The 21076-nt window shown below is 43.2% G+C and overlaps 1 protein-coding gene across 3 annotated transcripts in view; it reads right to left on the reverse strand.

The window, feature by feature from the left end:
* Nucleotides 1–21076, reverse strand: part of PARP9 (poly(ADP-ribose) polymerase family member 9) — a 677909-nt gene that overhangs the window by 103204 nt on the left and 553629 nt on the right. For all 3 annotated transcript variants that reach the window (XM_053698038.1, XM_053698037.1, XM_053698036.1), the window contains one exon: nt 11416–11531. In XM_053698038.1, the coding sequence (XP_053554013.1) occupies nt 11416–11531 (116 nt within the window). The remainder of the gene's footprint in view (nt 1–11415; nt 11532–21076) is intronic.

The following is a 21076-nucleotide window of genomic DNA, read 5'->3' on the forward strand; positions in this document are numbered from 1 at the left end:
AAAAGGCGGGCTAGGGCGCGCAAGCACCGCTACACTTTAGTCAGTGTCACTTTTACAGCAGTAAGGGCCTTGCGCTTCCCCTTTACAAAGGCGCTGCGCACACACACTGAACATTTCACAACTGCTGGGGTCCTCCAGAGTCACGGGAAGGTCACCATAGTTCCGTTCCTGGATGATGTCCAATGAAGCAACCATCAGACCAATTACCTCCATACATTGATCTACTGAAGCCAAACAGTAGAGTGACAAAAGAGGCAAGAGGAAAGAAACCTATATTTTCTGACCTCTGACAAAATTATTTCCAGACATAGAGAAACTAATATGGTCGCTAAGAAACTACCCCTGTAGCTGTACAAGGGAACTCATTTTCAGATTCACTTCCATCCGTGGGAATAAAGAAGACAACAATATCTCTGAATGAGAGTTTGCTTATTGAAAAGATGGTGCCTGACCCATTATGTCGTCCAGGAATGGCACCACAGCAATTCTAGGAAACCTGATCCCTGCCAAAATAGCCCCCCTGGAAACCATGGCAAGACCAAAGGGAAGAGTCACAAGTTGAAAGTGATTGACAGAAAAGCAAAAAATCAGGAAAAAACACGTCCTTCAGGTCGATGGTCATCATGAACTGACCCTTTTGGACCAAAGGAAGAATGAAACCACTGGTTTTCATCTTGAAACTTATTTAGACACTTTATATTTAAAGTTAACAACCAGCACCCAGAGGTGGATTTGAATCTTGGACCTTCTGCTTGTAAGCCCAGTGTGCTAGCCACTAAGCCACAACAGAGCATCTACCATAGGACGAAAAATTCCTTCTTTTTCGGGAACCAAGAACAGGAAAGAATAGAATTCTAGACCCTGTTCCCATACAGGAACTGGAACTAACACTCACAGGGAAGAGGTGTCCCAAACACACTTAAAAAGTGCCTCACTGTTTTCAGGTCTGCAGATAAATTGAGAGGTGAAACTTGTCTCTGGGAGGAAATGTATGATTTCTATGTAGAAACCCTGAGATACGGTGTCTGCAGCATATCTTGGACATCTCATATCCATTATCCAAAATATTCCTGTCAAATCAGGAGCAAACAAGGTCTTACCCTTTCAGGGAAGTGCCAGAAGCTTGGACTCAGAGGAAAGTCCACTGACCAAGAATATAGGCAACAACGCCCCGCGGGCTAGCTTAAGAGCCTTCATTCTGTTCTGGAACCAAATTGGAATCAAACAAGGCGTTGCACCAATTGGATGCCGCACTTGACACAGTGGCAATACAAACGTGCATGTAAGCCTCCAGCCTAGTCTATTGATCCTGAAAAGAATAGATATCCTCTCTAGGAATCGTAGTTCTTTTAGCCAGAGTAGAAATGCCCTACTACTTAAGGCACCGTGCGCCATGATATTTAATGGAGACAGCAAGAGGAAACATCCTTTTAAAGACAGGAGACGGGGAAAAAGGAATCCTTGACTTCACCCATTCCTGAGAAAAATCTCCTAGCACGGTCTGGAACAAGAAAAACTTCCACAGAGGAATCCTAGTATATATAAGGTTTACTAGATGCTTTAGGGTTGACAAAGACAAAGTAGCTAAAACCTCCTAACCATACACAAAGGTGTCCAAGCTAAAATCTGAAGAATACCACTCAGAGGCGTATTTATGCCTAGGCCAACTAGGCCGGTGCCTAATTCGGCAGATTTGGGGGTACGGCACTAGCACTGATAGGTTGGCAACTGCATATTTATTTATTTTTAATTAAATTTTTTTCTTCGCTAAAATGTAAAAAATGTTTGTGCCGAGGTCACGTGATGTTTCCCAACTTCCGCCCGCCTTCCTGTCTGCTCATTGACAGTGTCCCTTTAATAAATAACGTCATCAACAATAACAGAAAGAATAGTGTTCTCACTGCTCACTCATGTGAAATAGCAACATGCCAAGGTTTCTTATTCTTATTTTTTGGTCTTTATTTATTTGGGCACATAATAGTGAGTGAACTTGTGAAGTTCCATAACTACGATATTAAAAGAGATATCATGTCAGGGGGGCAAGCATTGACCAGCTAAGCTTTGTAGAGACAAGTCAGATCATCATGGCTGCTGCTGCTATTAGATAGAGTTACTTTATTAAATAACATCAATAATTAAAGGGATAGTAAACCCAATTTTTTTTTACTTATTAAATACTTCTTAAAATAATAAATACATTTGCAATTGGTACCTTTGTAAAGTTTTCTTTCTTTTTTTTGTAATTTCAATTTGAAACTTAGTACTGCGCCAAACCCATTTTCTAAGCATTATATGGGGCCTGTTATGATGTTCTACCTAGGTAGAAACATCATGGTGGCCCGCATGCGCATTAAAACTATTTTATAAGCAACACATGCGCACTGTGCAGACTCGCCCCCCAGTCTCCTGACAGAAGCATAAATTCTTTGACACCGGCATCAAGAGAGTCACGGATTGAGTGCAAATCATCGCTTGCAAATGAGGGGAAGAGACATTTATTAGAGCAGCGTGTATACTAGAATTTTTCCCTGCCTGTGATGAAGTCCATCTGTGTTTTAGACGTTAACTACGGCAGTGAGTTTGAGAGCTATGTTTATTTAACTGTCGGGCTCATCTTCCCCCCTCCCTCTGGCTGTGTTTGCTTTTATGTGGAAACGGAGCCCTCACTGTCATTAATCAAGCAAACACAGCCAGAGGGAGGGGGGAAGATGAGCCCGACAGTTAAATAAACATAGCTCTCAAACTCACTGCCGTAGTTAACCTCTAAAACACAGATGGACTTAATCACAGGCAGGGAAGAATTCTAGTATGCACGCTGCTCTCCTTAGTGCAGCAGGGATAAAGTGTAGCACAGAAGCAGCTTGTAAAGTCTTGCAGCACAGCTCTCATACTGAAGCGTGAGTAATAGAGAACCTGTTTATATTGTTCCCTGTCTCCGGTGTGAAGCTGCCCCTTCAACCAATAGGATAACTAAGCTGTGAACAGCTGTGCTTTAACGTCAGTACTGCGCATGCGATGCTGACTGAATGTATTATTTAAATTAAGGGGCCCAGCAGCTTTACCATTGGATAGGGGGCGGATGCTGGGTTATATGAGCCATGCCTCATTTTAAGGGCTGTCATTATCACACATTTCATGACAATTTAACCTTTAAAATTAAGGTATGTGAAAGCTTAATTTAATAAAAAAACTATTTTAAATTACTACATTTATCATAGTAATTATAATAATATAGTTTAATTAGTTTCACATGGGAATCAATTTCTAACCCTTTAACATGTCATATGCTGAGGCCAGCCAGAGATTTTATATACAAGGCTGAAAAAGCTAGCACAAGAGCCTGCCGGCTGAGGGTACTTAAAGGGACAGTCTAGGCCAAAATAAACTTTCATGATTCAGATAGAGCATGTAATTTTAAACAAATTTTCCTATTTACTTTTATCACCAATTTTGCTTTGTTCTCTTGGTATTCTTAGTTGAAAGCTTAACCTAGGAGGTTCATATGCAAATTTCTTAGACTTTGAAGGCCACCTCTTTTCAGAATGCATTTTAACAGTTTTTCACCACTAGAGGGTGTTAGTTCACGTATTTCATATAGATAACACTGTGCTCGTGCACATTAAGTTATCTGGGAGCAGGCACTGATTGGCTAGACTGCAAGTCTGTCAAAAGAACTGAAATAAAAGGGCAGTTTGCAGAGGCTTAGATACAAGATAATCCCAGAGGTTAAAAGTATATTATTATAACTGTGTTGGTTATGCAAAACTGGGGAATGGGTAATAAAGGGATTATCTATCTTTTAAAAAAAATAAAAATTCTGGTGTAGACTGTCCCTTTAACTCTATTCTGAGGCTGAACAATGTCCTTTTTTTTTTATTTCATTGAGCGATTGTGTGTATGAGTGTATCATGTGTAAAAGGAGATATGAAAGGTGTGTGAATGGCCGGTAACAATGGTTGAAGCCTTGCCGTAGCGTTACTGCTCACATGTACACTGTGTGTGTACACATGTGCTAATTCAACCTACCTGTCACAACTCTCTAACCAAGAAATGATATGGCCAAAAATGACCTAAATCCAGGGGGGGGGGGGGGGGGGCGACAGAAACCTTACTATCTGAATCTCTAATATTCCTCTTGCTATTTTTCCATTAGCATAGGGAAGGCACATAATGCCGCAGAGATCGCAGAAGATACCTGAGCAAAAATAAATCTGCAAGCAAATAAGCTCCTCCAGGAGACAGAGGAAAACGCAGGGCACAGTATGTGACGCCATAAGGTTAGGGAACATTTAAGGAGAAACTGTGGCTTTGTCTAACAGTATCATCCTGAGAGACTGTGGGGTCTATTTATGATAGTGCGGACAGACATGATACGATGTAGCGTTTCATGCCTGCCGCACATCAATAAATGCCGATACGCTGTCAGCATTTATCATTGCACCAGCAGTTCACAAGAATGCAACAATGCCGCTAGCAGGGGGTGTCAATCAACCCGATCGTATTCTATCAGACAGTGGTTCTTGGGGGTCTGTAGCTGCTTAGATGCCTGAGATACAGGCTTCTAAGCAGCATGCCCCCTCCTCCTATACTTAACATTGTTAAGTATAAATAAAGTTGCGCGGTGACGTCATCACGTTATTGCGAGTGACGTCACCGCGCATCACGTGAAGCACCGGCGATGCCTGTCACTCTACAGGCACGATCGCCGGGGTAGGAGCAGTTAGGAGCTCCCAGATCTCCCTCAAGGTGGGAGAGTGCTCATGACGGCTCTGAGCCGTCATTAGCACCAGAGTGAGAAACTCTGTGACGGCTCAGAGCCGTCATTAGCACTCAAAGAGTTAAAGGAACACTGAACCCAAATGTTTTCTTTCGTGATTCAGATAGAGTATAAAATTTTAAGCAACTTTCTAATTTACTCTTATTATCAACATTTCTTCATTCTCTTGTTATCTTTATTTGAAATGCAAGAATTTAAGTTTAGATGCCGGACCATTTTTGGTGAACAACCTGGGTTGTTCTTGCTGATTGGTGGTTAAATAAAAAAGTGCTCTCCAGAGTCCTGAACCAAACAAAAAGCTTAGATGCCTTATTTTTCAAATAAAGATATCAAGAGAACAAAACATTTTTTATAATAGGAGTAAATTAGAAAGTTGCTTAAAATTGCATGCTCTATCTGAATCACAAAATAATTTTTTTTGGGTTCAGTGTCCCTTTAACACTTTAACTGTGGTGCTCTTTGCCTCCTCCTGCTGGCCAGAAGTGATATTCCCAACAGTAATTGATGCAGCCGTGGACTCACCGTATCTTAGGAAAGAAAAGCTATTACTGAAACAAATATAGCTTTAACTATAAACATTTTCGATAACACATTTAAGTGTATTTTAATTTGGGCAAATATGCCCCTTTAAATAAGTACTGTACCATCAAAAACAGAATTTATGTTTACCTGATAAATTACTTTCTCCAACGGTGTGTCCGGTCCACGGCGTCATCCTTACTTGTGGGATATTCTCTTCCCCAACAGGAAATGGCAAAGAGCCCAGCAAAGCTGGTCACATGATCCCTCCTAGGCTCCGCCTACCCCAGTCATTCGACCGACGTTAAGGAGGAATATTTGCATAGGAGAAACCATATGTTACCGTGGTGACTGTAGTTAAAGAAAATAAATTATCAGACCTGATTAAAAAAAAAACCAGGGCGGGCCGTGGACCGGACACACCGTTGGAGAAAGTAATTTATCAGGTAAACATAAATTCTGTTTTCTCCAACATAGGTGTGTCCGGTCCACGGCGTCATCCTTACTTGTGGGAACCAATACCAAAGCTTTAGGACACGGATGAAGGGAGGGAGCAAATCAGGTCACCTAAATGGAAGGCACCACGGCTTGCAAAACCTTTCTCCCAAAAATAGCCTCAGAAGAAGCAAAAGTATCAAATTTGTAAAATTTTGAAAAAGTGTGCAGTGAAGACCAAGTCGCTGCCTTACATATCTGATCAACAGAAGCCTCGTTCTTGAAGGCCCATGTGGAAGCCACAGCCCTAGTGGAGTGAGCTGTGATTCTTTCAGGAGGCTGCCGTCCGGCAGTCTCATAAGCCAATCGGATAATGCTTTTAATCCAGAAGGAGAGAGAGGTAGAAGTTGCTTTTTGACCTCTCCGTTTACCAGAATAAACAACAAACAAAGACAAAGTTTGTCTGAAATCCTTAGTAGCTGCTAAGTAAAATTTGAGAGCACGAACTACATCCAAGTTGTGCAACAAACGTTCCTTCTTTGAAACTGGATTAGGACACAAAGAAGGCACAACTATCTCCTGGTTAATGTTTTTGTTAGAAACAACTTTTGGAAGAAAACCAGGTTTAGTACGCAAAACCACCTTATCTGCATGGAACACCAGATAAGGAGAAGAACACTGCAGAGCAGATAATTCTGAAACTCTTCTAGCAGAAGAAATTGCAACCAAAAACAAAACTTTCCAAGATAATAACTTAATATCAACGGAATGTAAGGGTTCAAACGGAACCCCCTGAAGAACTGAAAGAACTAGGTTGAGACTCCAAGGAGGAGTCAAAATTTTGTAAACAGGCTTGATTCTAACCAGAGCCTGAACAAAGGCTAGAACATCTGGCACAGCTGCCAGCTTTTTGTGAAGTAACACAGACAAGGCAGAAATCTGTCCCATCAAGGAACTTGCAGATAATCCTTTTTCCAATCCTTCTCGAAGGAAGGATAGACTCTTAGGAATCTTAACCTTGTCCCAAGGGAATCCTGCAGATTCACACCAACAGATATACCAAATTATGTGGTAATTTTTCTGGTTACAGGCTTTCAGGCCTGAACAAGAGTATTAATAACAGAATCTGAGAACCCTCGCTTTGATAAGATCAAGCGTTCAATCTCCAAGCAGTCAGCTGGAGTGGGTCGAACGGACCTAGAACAAGAAGGTCTCGTCTCAAAGGTAGCTTCCATGGTGGAGCCGATGACATATTCACCAGATCTGCATACCAAGTCCTGCGTGGCCACGCAGGAGCTATCAAAATCACCGACGCCCTCTCCTGATTGATCCTGGCTACCAGCCTGGGGATGAGAGGAAACGGCGGGAACACATAAGCTAGTTTGAAGGTCCAAGGTGCTACTAGTGCATCCACTAGAGCCGCCTTGGGATCCCTGGATCTGTACCCGTAGTAAGGAACTCTGAAGTTCTGACGAGAGGCCATCAGATCCATGTCTGGAATGCCCCACGGTTGAGTGACTTGGGCAAAGATTTCCGGATGGAGTTCCCACTCCCCCGGATGCAATGTCTGACGACTCAGAAAATCCGCTTCCCAATTTTCCACTCCTGGGATGTGGATAGCAGACAGGTGGCAGGAGTGAGACTCCGCCCATAGAATGATTTTGGTCACTTCTTCCATCGCTAGGGAACTCCTTGTTCCCCCCTGATGGTTGATGTATGAACTTGGCCCTCGCTAGCTGAGGCCAAGCTTTGAGAGCATTGAATATCGCTCTCAGTTCCAGAATATTTATCGGTAGAAGAGATTCTACCCGAGACCAAAGACCCTGAGCTTTCAGGGATCCCCAGACCGCGCCCCAGCCCATCAGACTGGCGTCGGTCGTGACAATGACCCACTCTGGTCTGCGGAAGGTCATCCCTTGTGACAGGTTGTCCAGGGACAGCCACCAACGGAATGAGTCTCTGGTCCTCTGATTTACTTGTATCTTCGGAGACAAGTCTGAATAGTCCCCATTCCACTGACTGAGCATGAACAGTTGTAATGGTCTTAGATGAATGCGCACAAAAGGAACTATGTCCATTGCCGCTACCATCAAACCTATCACTTCCATGCACTGCGCTATGGAAGGAAGAGGAACGGAATGAAGTATCCGACAAGAGTCTAGAAGTTTTGTTTTTCTGGCTTCTGTCAGAAAAATCCTCATTTCTAAGGAGTCTATTATAGTTCCCAAGAAGGGAACCCTCGTTGACGGAGATAGAGAACTCTTTTCCACGTTCACTTTCCATCCGTGAGATCTGAGAAAGGCCAGGACAATGTCCGTGTGAGCCTTTACTTGAGGAAGGGACGACGCTCGAATCAGAATGTCGTCCAAGTAAGGTACTACAGCAATGCCCCTTGGTCTTAGCACCGCCAGAAGGGACCCTAGTACCTATGAGAAAATCCTAGGAGCAGTGGCTAATCCGAAAGAAAACGCCACGAACTGGAAATGCTTGTCCAGGAATGCAAACCTTAGGAACCGATGATGTTCCTTGTGGATAGGAATATGTAGATACGCATCCTTGAAATCCACCTTGGTCATGAATTGACCTTCCTGGATGGAAGGAAGAAGTGTTCGAATGGTTTCCATCTTGAACGATGGAACCTTGAGAAACTTGTTCAAGATCTTGAGATCTAAGATTGGTCTGAACGTTCCCTCTTTTTTGGGAACTATGAACAGATTGGAGTAGAACCCCATCCCTTGTTCTCCTAATGGAACAGGATGAATCACTCCCATTTTTAGCAGGTCTTCTACCCAATGTAAGAATGCCTGTCTTCTTATGTGGTCTGAAGACAACTGAGACCTGTGGAACCTCCCCCTTGGAGGAAGCCCCTTGAACTCCAGAGAATAACCTTGGGAGACTATTTCTAGCGCCCAAGGATCCAGAACATCTCTTGCCCAAGCCTGAGCGAAGAGAGAGAGTCTGCCCCCCACCAGATCCGGTCCCGGATCGGGGGCCCGCATTTCATGTTGTCTTGGTAGCAGTGGCAGGTTTCCTGGCCTGCTTTCCTTTGTTCCAGCCTTGCATAGGTCTCCAGGCTGGATTGGCTTGAGAAGTATTACCTTCCTGCTTAGAGGACGTAGCCCTTGGGGCTGATCCGTTTCTGCGAAAGGGACGAAACTTAGGTTTATTTTTGGTCTTGAAAAGACCTATCCTGAGGAAGGGCGTGGCCCTTGCCCCCAGTGATATCAGAGATAATCTCTTTCAAGTCAGGGCCAAAGAGTGTTTTCCCCTTGAAAGGAATGTCAAGCAATTTGTTCTTGGAAGACGCATCCGCTGCCCAAGATTTTAACCAAAGCGCTCTGCGCCACAATAGCAAACCCAGAATTTTTTCGCCGCTAACCTAGCCAATTGCAAGGTGGCGTCTAGGGTGAAAGAATTAGCCAATTTAAGAGCACGAATTCTGTCCATAATCTCCTCATAAGAAGAAGAATTACTAATAATCGCCTTTCCTAGCTCATCAAACTAGAAACACGCGGCTGCAGTGACAGGGACAATGCATGCAATTGGTTGTAGAAGGGAACCTTGCTGAACAAACATCTTTAGCAGACCTTCTAATTTTTTATCCATAGGATCTTGGAAAGCACAACTATCTTCTATGGGTATAGTGGCGCGCTTGTGTAGAGTAGAAACCGCCCCCTCGACCTTGGGGACTGTCTGCCATCAGTCCTTTCTGGGGTCGACTATAGGAAAACAATTTTATAAATATGGGGGGAGGTACTAAAGGTATACCGGGCCTGTCCCATTCTTTACTAACAATGTACGCCACCCGCTTGGATATAGGAAAAGCTTCGGGGGGCCCCGGGGCCTCTAAGAACTTTTCCATTTTACATAGTGGTTCTGGAATGACCAGATAATCACAATCATCCAAATTGGATAACACCTCCTTAAGCAGAGCGCGGAGATGTTCCAACTTAAATTTAAAAGTAATCACATCAGGTTCAGCTTGTTGAGAAATGTTTCCTGAATCTGAAATTTCTCCCTCAGACAAAACCTCCCTGGCCCCCTCAGACTGGTGTAGGGGCCCTTCAGAAACCATATCATCAGCGTTCTCATGCTCTACAGAATTTTCTAAAACAGAGCAGTCGCGCTTTCGCTGATAAGTGGGCATATTGGCTAAAATGTTTTTGATAGAATTATCCATTACAGCCGTTAAATGTTGCATAGTAAGGAGTATTGGCGCACTAGATGTACTAGGGGCCTCCTGTATGGGCAAGACTGGTGTAGACGAAGGAGGGGATGATGCAGTACCATGCTTACTCCCCTCACTTGAGGAATCATCTTGGGCATCATTTTTACTAAATTTTTTTATGACATAAAATACATATAGTTAAATGAGAAGGAACCTTGGTTTCCCCACAGTCAGAACACAATCTATCTGGTAGTTCAGACATGTTAAACAGGCATAAACTTGATAACAAAGCACAAAAAACGTTTTAAAATAAAACCGTTACTGTCACTTTAAATTTTAAACTAAACACACTTTATTACTGCAATTGCGAAAAAGTATGAAGGAATTGTTCAAAATTCACCAAAATTTCACCACAGTGTCTTAAAGCCTTAAAAGTATTGCACACCAAATTTGGAAGCTTTAACCCTTAAAATAACGGAACCGGAGCCGTTTTTATATTTAACCCCTTTACAGTCCCTGGAATCTGCTTTGCTGAGACCCAACCAAGCCCAAAGGGGAATACGATACCAAATGATGCCTTCAGAAAGACTTTTCTATGTATCAGAGCTCCACACACATGCAGCTGCATGCCATGCTGTCCTCAAAAACAAGTGCGCCATACCGGCGCGAAAATGAGGCTCTGACTATGATTAGGGAAAGCCCCTAAAGAATAAGGTGTCTAAAACAGTGCCTGCCGATATAATCATATCAAAATACCCAGAATAAATGATTCCTCAAGGCTAAATATGTGTTAATAATGAATCGATTTAGCCCAGAAAAAGTCTACAGTCTTAATAAGCCCTTGTGAAGCCCTTATTTACTATCTTAATAAACATGGCTTACCGGATCCCATAGGGAAAATGACAGCTTCCAGCATTACATCGTCTTGTTAGAATGTGTCATACCTCAAGCAGTAAGAGACTGCACACTGTTCCCCCAACTGAAGTTAATTGCTCTCAACAGTCCTGTGTGGAACAGCCATGGATTTTAGTTACGGTGCTAAAATCATTTTCCTCATACAAACAGAAATCTTCATCTCTTTTCTGTTTCTGAGTAAATAGTACATACCAGCACTATTTTAAAATAACAAACTCTTGATTGAATAATAAAAACTACAGTTAAACACTAAAAAACTCTAAGCCATCTCCGTGGAGATGTTGCCTGTACAACGGCAAAGAGAATGACTGGGGTAGGCGGAGCCTAGGAGGGATCATGTGACCAGCTTTGCTGGGCTCTTTGCCATTTCCTGTTGGGGAAGAGAATATCCCACAAGTAAGGATGACGCCGTGGACCGGACACACCTATGTTGGAGAAAAACAGTTTGGAAACATGGTAACAGAGCACAAATTATAACTCAAACAATAAATATAAATACCCGGGAGCAGTAATAATACAATTTACAGTGAAGTTCAGAAACCACCTAGTGGCAGCTGATGGTATTAATACCTAAGATGGGTCAGTAACTCTGCTTTGGTACCTTGATTATTTCCAGATTTGCTTTTTCAAAATTTTTAGCTTGATCCTTAAATTCCTGGCTGTGTGAATCCACCTGTTCATATAACGGAACTAATTTCTGGGAGCCTTGTATTAAGCCTGGAGAATAAAAACAACCATTAATGAGACATTGGGACAGCTTCAAATGAATGTAAGTATATTTATGTGTGTTTATGTCTATCTTTATAGGTTCATGCCAGAGTTTTCATTAAAATATATATATAGCAAACAAAGCAAATAGTCCAGCACTTTTCTCATAACCCTCTTCAGTACAGAGGTTAAAAAACAAACTTTCAAAGCTTTACCATTCTAGTGCACGTACGCCATGGAGGCCTGCCATCCTCCTATATATAATCCACAAAAACAAACGATAGCGTCAGCACAATATTTAAAAGGATTCTTCTTCTTTATTGAAACAACATCAGGATAAAATACAGCAACGTTTCGAGTTGCTTGGACCCTTACTCATGAGTAAGGGTCCAAGAGACTCGAAACGTTGCTGTATTTTATCCTGATGTTGTTTCAATAAAGAAGAAGAATCCTTTTAAATATTGTGCTGACGCTATCGTTTGTTTTTGTGGATTATATATATATATATATATATATATATATATATATATATATATATATATGTTTATAAAAAAAAACCTGCAATCAATTTTAAGCAACTTTCTAGTTTACTCCTATTATCAAATTTTCTTCGTTCTCTTGATATCTTCATTTAAAAAAGCTAAAATATAAGCCGGCCCATTTTTGATGCAGCACCTGGGTAGTGCTTGCTGATTGCTGTCTAAATGTAGTCATCCAATAAGCAAGCGCTACCTAGGTGCTGAACAAAAAATGGGCCGGCTCCTAAGCGTACTTTACATCCTTTAAAAATAAAGATACCAAGAGAATGAAGAAAAATGAATAATGGGAGTAAATTGGAAAGTGGCTTAAAATTGCAGGTTTTATCTGAATCATGAAAGTATATTTGTGACTAGACTTTCCCTTTAAGCAGAGCCTTTATGGAAATCTGCCTTGTTTAGTCAGACTTGCCTGTAGTCTCCAAAGCTTAAAAGGTTCTTTAAAAACATCTGTTCAGGGATGCATACAACTTACTTTAAGATGTCTCTCCTGCACCACCATGTACTTCCCTTTGAATGTAAGCTCACCGGTCAACCTGTCCTATTGATTGTCTTTTATAAAACATAAATTATGCTTACCAGATAATTTCCTTTCCTTATGTATAAGGAGAATCCACGGCATCATTCCTTACTGTTGGGAAATACTGAACCTGGCCACCAGGAGGAGGCAAAGACACCCCAGCCAAAGGCTTAAATACTCCTCCCACTCCCCACACCCCCCAGTCATTCTGCAAAGGGAACAAGGAACAGTAGGAGAAATATCAGGGTATAAATGGTGCCAGAAGTGAAACATAAATTTAGGTCTGGCCATCGAGGTACACGGGCAGGGGCCGTGGACTCTCCTTATACAGAAGGAAAGGAAATTATCTGGTAAGCATAATTTATATTTTCCTTCTTTATATAAGGAGAGTCCACGGCATCATTCCTTACTGTTGGGAAAACTATACCCAAGCTCTAGAGACACTGAATGATAACGGGAGGGATAAAAAGAGAGGGGGACCCTAATCTGAGGGCACCACAGCCTGCAAAACCTTTCTCCTGAAACCTGCTTCAGCCGAAGCAAAAACATCAAACTTGTAAAATTTAGAAAAAGTATGTAAGGAGGATCAGGTTACAAATCTAATCCATAGAGGCCTCATTCTTAAAGGCCCAAAAAGGAAGCTACTGCTTTAGTGGAATGAGCCGTAATCCTCTGAGGAGGTCTATGTCCCGCTGTCTCGTAAGCTAAGAGGATAACACTCCTTAACCAAAAAGATAAGGACGTTGAAGAAGCCTTCTGGCCCCTTCGCTTTCCAGAATAGACAACAAACAAGGAAGAAGTCTGTCTAAAATCCTTAGTAGCCTGAAGATAGAACTTCAAGGCTGGAACCACATCAAAATTATGAAGCAAACGTTCCTTCGAAGAAGAAGGATTGGGACACAAGGAAGGAACCACAGTCTCCTGATTGATGTTGCGGTCAGACACAACCTTAGGAACAAAACCTAAGCTAGTACGTAGAACAGCCTTATCAGAATGGAACACCAGATAAGGAGGCTCACATTGCAAGGCAGCAATCTCAGATACTCTGCACGCAGAAGCAATAGCCTTTAGAAAAAGAACCTTCCAGGACAACAACATAAAGGGACAGTCAAGTCCAAAAAAACCTTTTATGATTCAAATAAGGCATGTCATTTTAAACAACTTTCCAATGTACTTTTATCACCAATTTTGCTTTGTTCTCTTGGTATTCTTAGTTGAAAGCTAAACCTAGGAGGTTCATATGCTAATTTCTTAGACCTTGAAGGCCGCCTCTAATCTAAATGCATTTTGATAGTTTTTCACCACTAGAGGGCATTAGTTCATGTGTTTCATATAGATAACATTGAGCTCATGCACGTGAATTTACCATGGAGTCAGCTCTGATTGGCTAAAATGCAAGTCTGTCAAAAGAACTGAAATAAGGGGGCAGTCTGCTGAGGCTTAGATACAAGGTAATTACAGAGGTAAAACATGTATAATTATAACTGTGTTGGTTATGCAAAACTGGGGAATTCTGGTGTTGACTATCCATTTAATGTCAACAGCATGCATAGGCTCAAACGGAGCCCGTTGCAAAACTTTAAGAACAAGATTCAAACTCCAAGGAGGAGCATGAGATCTAAACACAGGTCTGATCCTAATCAGAGCCTTAACAAAAGAATGAACCTCGGTAAGCTCAGCGAGCCTCTTGTGTAGTAAAACAGACAGGGCCGAAATCTGTCCCCTCAGGGAACTGGCAGAGAGGTCCTTCTCCAGACCGTCCTGGAGAAAAGAAAGAATCCTGGCAGCCTTAACCTTATGCCAGGACAGACCACGCTCTTCACACCAGAATAAGTAAGCTCTCCACACCTTATGATACATGCGAAGAGTAACAGGTTTATGAGCTTGAATGAGAGTATCAATAACTCTCTCAGAAAAACCTATCTTGGTTAGGACTAAGTGTTCAATCTCCACGCAATCAGCCTCAGAGAATCTAGATTTTGATAAACAAAAGGACCTTGTTCCAGCAGATCCCTGCGACAAGGTAACTTCCTTGGAGGAGAAGATGACATCCCCACCAGATCCGCAAACCACATCCTTCGCGGCCACGATGGAGCAATCGGTATTACTGATGCCTGCTCCTGCTTGATGTGAGCCACTACACGAGGAAGGAGAAGTAACGGCAGAAATAGGTAAATGAGACTGAACCTCCAAGGCACTGCTAATGCATCTATTAGCTCCGCCTGAGGATCCCTGGACCTCGACCCATATCTGGGTAGCTTGGTATTGAGATGGGACGCCATGAGATCTATCTCTGGCGTCCTCCAACGATTGCAAATCTCAGCAAACACCTCGGGATGGAGAGACCATTCTCCAGGATGAAAGGATTGTCTGCTGAGAAAATCCGCCTCCCAGTTGTCCATGCCCGGAATGTGGATCGCTGACAGCGAACAGCCGTGGGCCTCCGACCACTCCAGAATCCGAGATACTTCCCCCATCGCTAAAGAGCTTTTCGTTCCCCCCTGATGGTTGATGTAAGCCACTGAGGTTATATCGTCTAAATGGAATCTGATATACTGGAACAAACCCAGAAGGGGCCAAGCCTTCAGAGCATTGTAGAATGCCCAAAGTTCTAGAATGTTGATCGGGAGGAAGCGTTCCTCCTGATTCCACAGGCCCTGTGCCTTCTTGGCACCCCAAACAGCTCCCCATCCTGATATACTTGCGTCCGTAGTCACAATCTCCAAAGATGGTCTTAAGAAGGATGTCCCTCGGGACAGATGATCTGGACAGAGCCACCAGGAGAGCGATTCTCTCGGCTGGTTGTCAAGAGAAATCTGTTGAGACAGATCCGAGTGATCGCCGTTCCACTGCCTTAGCATACACAGTTGCAACAGCCTTAGATGGAATCTGGCAAAAAGAATGATGTCCATGCTGGACACCATGAGACCAATCACCTCCATACACTGAGCCATAAAGGGCCTCAAGGAGGTCAAGTCATGCCGAAGCTAGCTTGCAGCGTCTCTGGTCTGTAAGGAATATCCTCATGGATATAGAGTCTATTACAGTACCCAGGAATTCCACCCTGGTACTTGGAATAAGAACTTTTTTCTAAGTTTGTCTTCCATCCATGAGATCGAAGAAGAAAAAGAAGAGACACTGAATAGTCTTCCGCCAGACGAAAAAAAGATGGTGCTTGAACCAGAATATCGTCCAAGTATGGAGCTACTGGTATGCCTCTGGTTCTGGCAACTGCTATTAGAGCCCGTAGAACCTTCGTAAAAAGTCTCGGAGCAGTAGCTAGACCAAACAGAAGTGCAATGAACTGGAAGTGCTGGTCCAGGAACGTAAACCTTAGGAACTTGTAATGTTCCCTGTGGATTGGAACATGAAGGTAAGCATCCTTCAAGTCTATAGTGGTCATGAACTGCCCCTCTTGCACCAGGGGAAGGATGGACCTTATCGTCTCTATCTTGAACGATGGAACATTTATGTCAGGGTTTTTCCTTGTTTTGTTTACCATGTGCTCCTGGCAGCCATTTTACTCACCTCTCTTGCTGACAATGGTGCATTGTGGGGGATGCTGCTCATTTCCTGCACTTCCTTTTATGGCCAGACTGGTGTGCATCATCTGTGTGAGACAGGATGCAGTCTCAGAATTGTGATGTCATCACTTATTATTTAAAGGGCCTCTGTTCAGTATGCTTTGCCTTTGCATTGTCTCAGACCTGTTTGTGAGAGTTCCTGTGTATTACCTGGCTGTCTGACGTCCTTCCTGGTTCCTGATCCCTGGCTTGTTCCTGACTCTGCTGTTTTCCTTGTTCCTGATTCCGGCTCGTCTGACTACTCTCTTTGGCTCCTGATTCGGCCCTTCTGACTATTCGCTTTGGCTCCTGACTTGGCTCGTCTGACTACCAGCTCTGGTTTTGACTCCTGGCTTGTTAATTGACTTGTGGACTTTTTATTATTTTTTTTAATTAATAAAGGTGTGATTATTTTTGCACCGATTCCTGGCACCCTGACATTACACAAAGGCCATGAATCCTGATGGTGCTAATAATCCACCTTTACCTGCCATCATTTTCCAGGATGTATGAACAGGATCACCGCTTGGATCAATTTGCACTAACCCTGCAAATCCTGCTGACTCGCACTGCACATTTGGACCAAAGTGTCCCACAAGTTATGGCTGCTCCTGTTTCCGCTGCTGCACCTAGTCCTACCAGGAGGATGTCCGGTTCTGCACCTCTACCTCAGCGATATGGAGGCGATCCTATCCAGTGCAGAGGGTTTTTGATGAGGTGGGCATTTACTTTGAGATGTTACCTCAGGTGTTTCCCTCTGACAAAGCTAAGGTGGGATTTCTCATCTCGTTACTCTCTGACACAGCTCTTGCCTGGGCTAATCCCTTGTAGGAGACTAATAAACCTGTGATTTCAAATTACTCTGAATTTGTGGCCTCCTTTTCGAAGGGTATTTGATGTTCCGGCTCGCTCCTCCTCTGCTGCTAAACGACTCATGTCCATTCAGCAAGGTACAATATCTGTTGCTCAGTATGCTATTGAATTCCGTACGCTTGCCGCAGAGGTTGGTTGGAACAATGAAGCCCTTGTTGTCGCCTTCTTTCATGGGCTCTCTGATGCGATTAAAGACAAAGTTGCTGCCAGAGATTTACCAGAGGATCTCAAGGCATTGGTGTCTTTTTTGATCCTAATTGACATCAGACTCAGAGAGAGGCCCTCTTTCAAGGAGCGCTTGCGGAAGCCTCTTGTTCCGTTGTCTCCTATGTGTTCGTTCCCACCCATGCCTCCCTCTCCTCCCATGCCTCCTGGTCCCGAGTCACCAGGTACCGCTGAGCCGATGCAGTTGGGATTCACGCATCTCTCCGCGGCGGAGAGGGCCTTTAGGAGGAGTGAGGGGCTCTGCCTCTATTGTGGGTTACAGGGCCACCTTTTGAAGTCTTGTCCTACACGGCCGGGAAACGCTCACACCTAAGGTCCTGTCGGGGGCAGACCTTTGGTGGTTTATCCTCGTCCCCGGAACCGCTTAAAGGGACAGTCTAGGCCAAAATAAACTTTCATGATTCAGATAGAGCATGTAATTTTAAACAATTTTCCAATTTACTTTTATCACCAATTTTGCTTTGTTCTCTTGGTATTCTTAGTTGAAAGCTTAACCTGGGAGGTTCATATGTTAATTTCTTAGACCTTGAAGACCACCTCTTTTCAGAATGCATTTTAACAGTTTTTCACCACTAGAGGGTGTTAGTTCACGTATTTCATATAGATAACACTGTGCTCGTGCACGTGAAGTAATCTGGGAGCAGGCACTGATTGGTTAAACTGCAAGTCTGTCAAAAGAACTGAAATAAAGGGGCAGTTTGCAGAGACTTAGATACAAGATAATCACAGAGGTTAAAAGTATATTAATATAACTGTGTTGGTTATGCAAAACTGGGGAATTTGCAATGAAGGGATTATCTATCTTTTAAAACAATAAAAATTCTGGTGTAGACTGTCCCTTTAAGGAGAAACCTTTGGTCAAGGTTGTCCTTTCCTGGGTAGACTTCTCCATAGTCACCCAGGCTCTTGTTGAGACCGGTGCTGCAAGCTATTTCATTGACAGTGCTTTTGTATCAAAGCACTCCATTCCTGTTTTGCCTCGGTCCGTTCCGCTTGCTATTGAGGCCATTGATGGCAGGCCTCTTCAGCCCGCACTTGTTACTCACGAAACTGCTCCATGGCTGTTGGGGCTCTCCATTTTGAAACCCTCGAGTTCTAGGTGATAAACTCTCCGCATTTTCCAGTTGTTCTGGGTTATCCCTGGCTCCAAAAGCACAATCCCAGTCTCGACTGGCGCAGGTCCGAAATTTTGTCTTGGTCCCCGCAGTGTATTTCCACTTGTCTTCGGAAACCAGTTAAAGTCTTGTGCACTTCTTCAGTATGTCAATTGCCAGAGGAGTATCGAGAGTTCCTAGACGTTTTTGACAAGGTGCGTGCCAGTATGTTGCCTCCTTACCTGTCTTACGATTGTGCCATAGACCTACAACAGGAGCCATTCCTCCTTGGGGCCGGGTTTACCTTCTGTCTGTTGCAGAGAATTGTGCTATGGAGGAGTATGTTGCCGATGCTCTGTGGCGTCGAATCATCCGCAAAACATAATTTATGCTTACCTGATAAATTTATTTCTCTTGTGGTGTATCCAGTCCACGGATCATCCATTACTTGTGGGATATTCTCCTTCCCAACAGGAAGTTGCAAGAGGATAACCCACAGCAGAGCTGCTATATAGCTCCTCCCCTGCCATATCCAGTCATTCGACCGAAACTAGCCGAGAAAGGAGAAACCATAGGGTGCAGTGGTGACTGTAGTTTAAAATTTAGACCTGCCTTAAAAGGACAGGGCGGGCCGTGGACTGGATACACCACAAGAGAAATAAATTTATCAGGTAAGCATAAATTATGTTTTCTCTTGTTAGGTGTATCCAGTCCACGGATCATCCATTACTTGTGGGATACCAATACCAAAGCTAAAGTACACGGATGAAGGGAGGGACAAGGCAGGTACTTAAACGGAAGGGACCACTGCCTGTAGAATTCTCACAAGCAAAAACAGTTAGGAGCACCAAAAAGCGAGTGAAAAACAGAATTTATTATTTATTTAACAAAAGGGTAAATTAACCCCAGGGTAAGAGTGTGTAAAAAGAAATAAAAAGAAATACAGAGAACAAAAAGGCTGACCGGTTTCGGCATCTGCCTTAATCCTAGCCTGCTTAAAAAGTGTTTGTAAGTTCACAACTTAAAAACCCACCTCTGTGTTTCAATTGGGTGTGGAATTCACACCTTTCAAATAGTTAACCAATACAAAACATTCAAATTGATCAGACACCTGTGTACCCTACTGACATCACTGCTGTTAGATGTGGCGATGTCGGTTCAGCCCTCATAAAGTTTTAACTGTAAACTTTCCATTGCTGTCACCCAAATCGCATGAAAATGCTCATCGCCACATCTGTTCAAGTAATAAAACAAATAAGAGTTGTAATTCTAATCAGACATTTTGCTTATATAACAATTCTGTAGATTGCGTCTGTATATTCTCTTTTGTATGTGTACATATCTCCGTGTCTAAAATGCTCACTAATACCTTGCGTTCTTTGATCGTTACAACATCTTTGAAAAGAAAAAGAAACCTGGGACTGCCTCGGTCCAATGCTACTCACTGTCAAAGAGAATATGTATCCTCATAGCAAGGGATACGATTTCAGCTGATTGGAAAGCATGTAAGTTTGTTGACTAAAGTGACGTATATGTCACACCTCTTGTTGCGCCCTATAGGCTTGCTTTCCCCTCAGCTTCCATAACATGACTACGCCTTCTTCTTGAGTGGTGTGCGTGAAGGCGGTGTGTCAAAAGACCCTATTTCTTATTCAACGGAATCGCTCATGGGACCGCTCTAGCAAACTACCCTCACATAAAAAGTGATCCATTTGTCCCTTGTAGATGCGGCTAAATAACTTAGACCTGTTAACTTGTTGAACTCCCCCCTACGTGGATACCTAACTGTAAAATGCGAGTGGTTCGCTAATGGGGGATCTGCAGCTCTTATCAATATAAAGTTTAAGCTGATATTTTCTTTAGTTGCAGTTACGATAATGTATCTGCTCTGTGAATAAAATATGACTAAATACTGAGTTATTTTACTCCCTGATACCTCATTAAAGTCTTTTGGGCATTACACTTAAACCTGAAAAGCTGAAAAGCATCATATGATAAATTGCTGTAATTTAGTACATCCTCTGTTATATGTATTCATAATCTGTTTGGAATGTACAATAAGGAGCTGGATGGTGGATGTGTATGTTGTGTGTGGTTATTAGGGAGGAAAAGAAGAAATAGTGGGCTATGGGGTGAGAACAGGAAATGGGAAAGGGGATATATGGGGCTTAAAAGAGTGGGATTGTGTGTGGAACGGTGAACGGAAAGGGTGAAGAAGAAAGGGGAAGCAGGGAGTGGTGAGGGGGGGGAGGAGGGGAAAGGGGGGGAAGGAGGGGAAAAGGGGGAGGAGTTGAGGGTAGTGGGGGGAGGGGAGAAAGTTGTGTGGGGGAAGAAAGTGGAAAAGTGTTTGAAAGAAAGGAAAGAAAGGAGGGTTTAGAGGGGAAAGGGGAGTGGAGATGGAAAGGGGGGGGGGGGGGATAAGGACTGGGCCTGAAAGGTGTGGGAGTACAGCTACCAAAAATTAATTAAATCAAACTCTGAGTTCAGACCCTCTGGAGACCTGGTTCTCAACCGAAAGATCCAGAAGGCCTCCCTCTCTCCCAGTTTCCGAGTTCTATCAAGCCCTCTGTTCTGTACAGGGACCTTCTCAATGATAGTCCACGAAAAGTACATGGGATCTTTTTGGTGTATCACAGAAAAGTGATTGATCAGAGGCGTTTTTAGCTCCCCTGCTTTTATATCAGCCAGATGTTCCTTTATTCTAACTCGTGCCTCCCTGGTCGTTAGACCTACATATTGGAGG

The sequence above is a fragment of the Bombina bombina genome, chromosome 1, assembly GCF_027579735.1.
Source record: "Bombina bombina isolate aBomBom1 chromosome 1, aBomBom1.pri, whole genome shotgun sequence".
In the NCBI taxonomy this organism is placed as follows: Eukaryota; Metazoa; Chordata; class Amphibia; order Anura; family Bombinatoridae; genus Bombina; species Bombina bombina.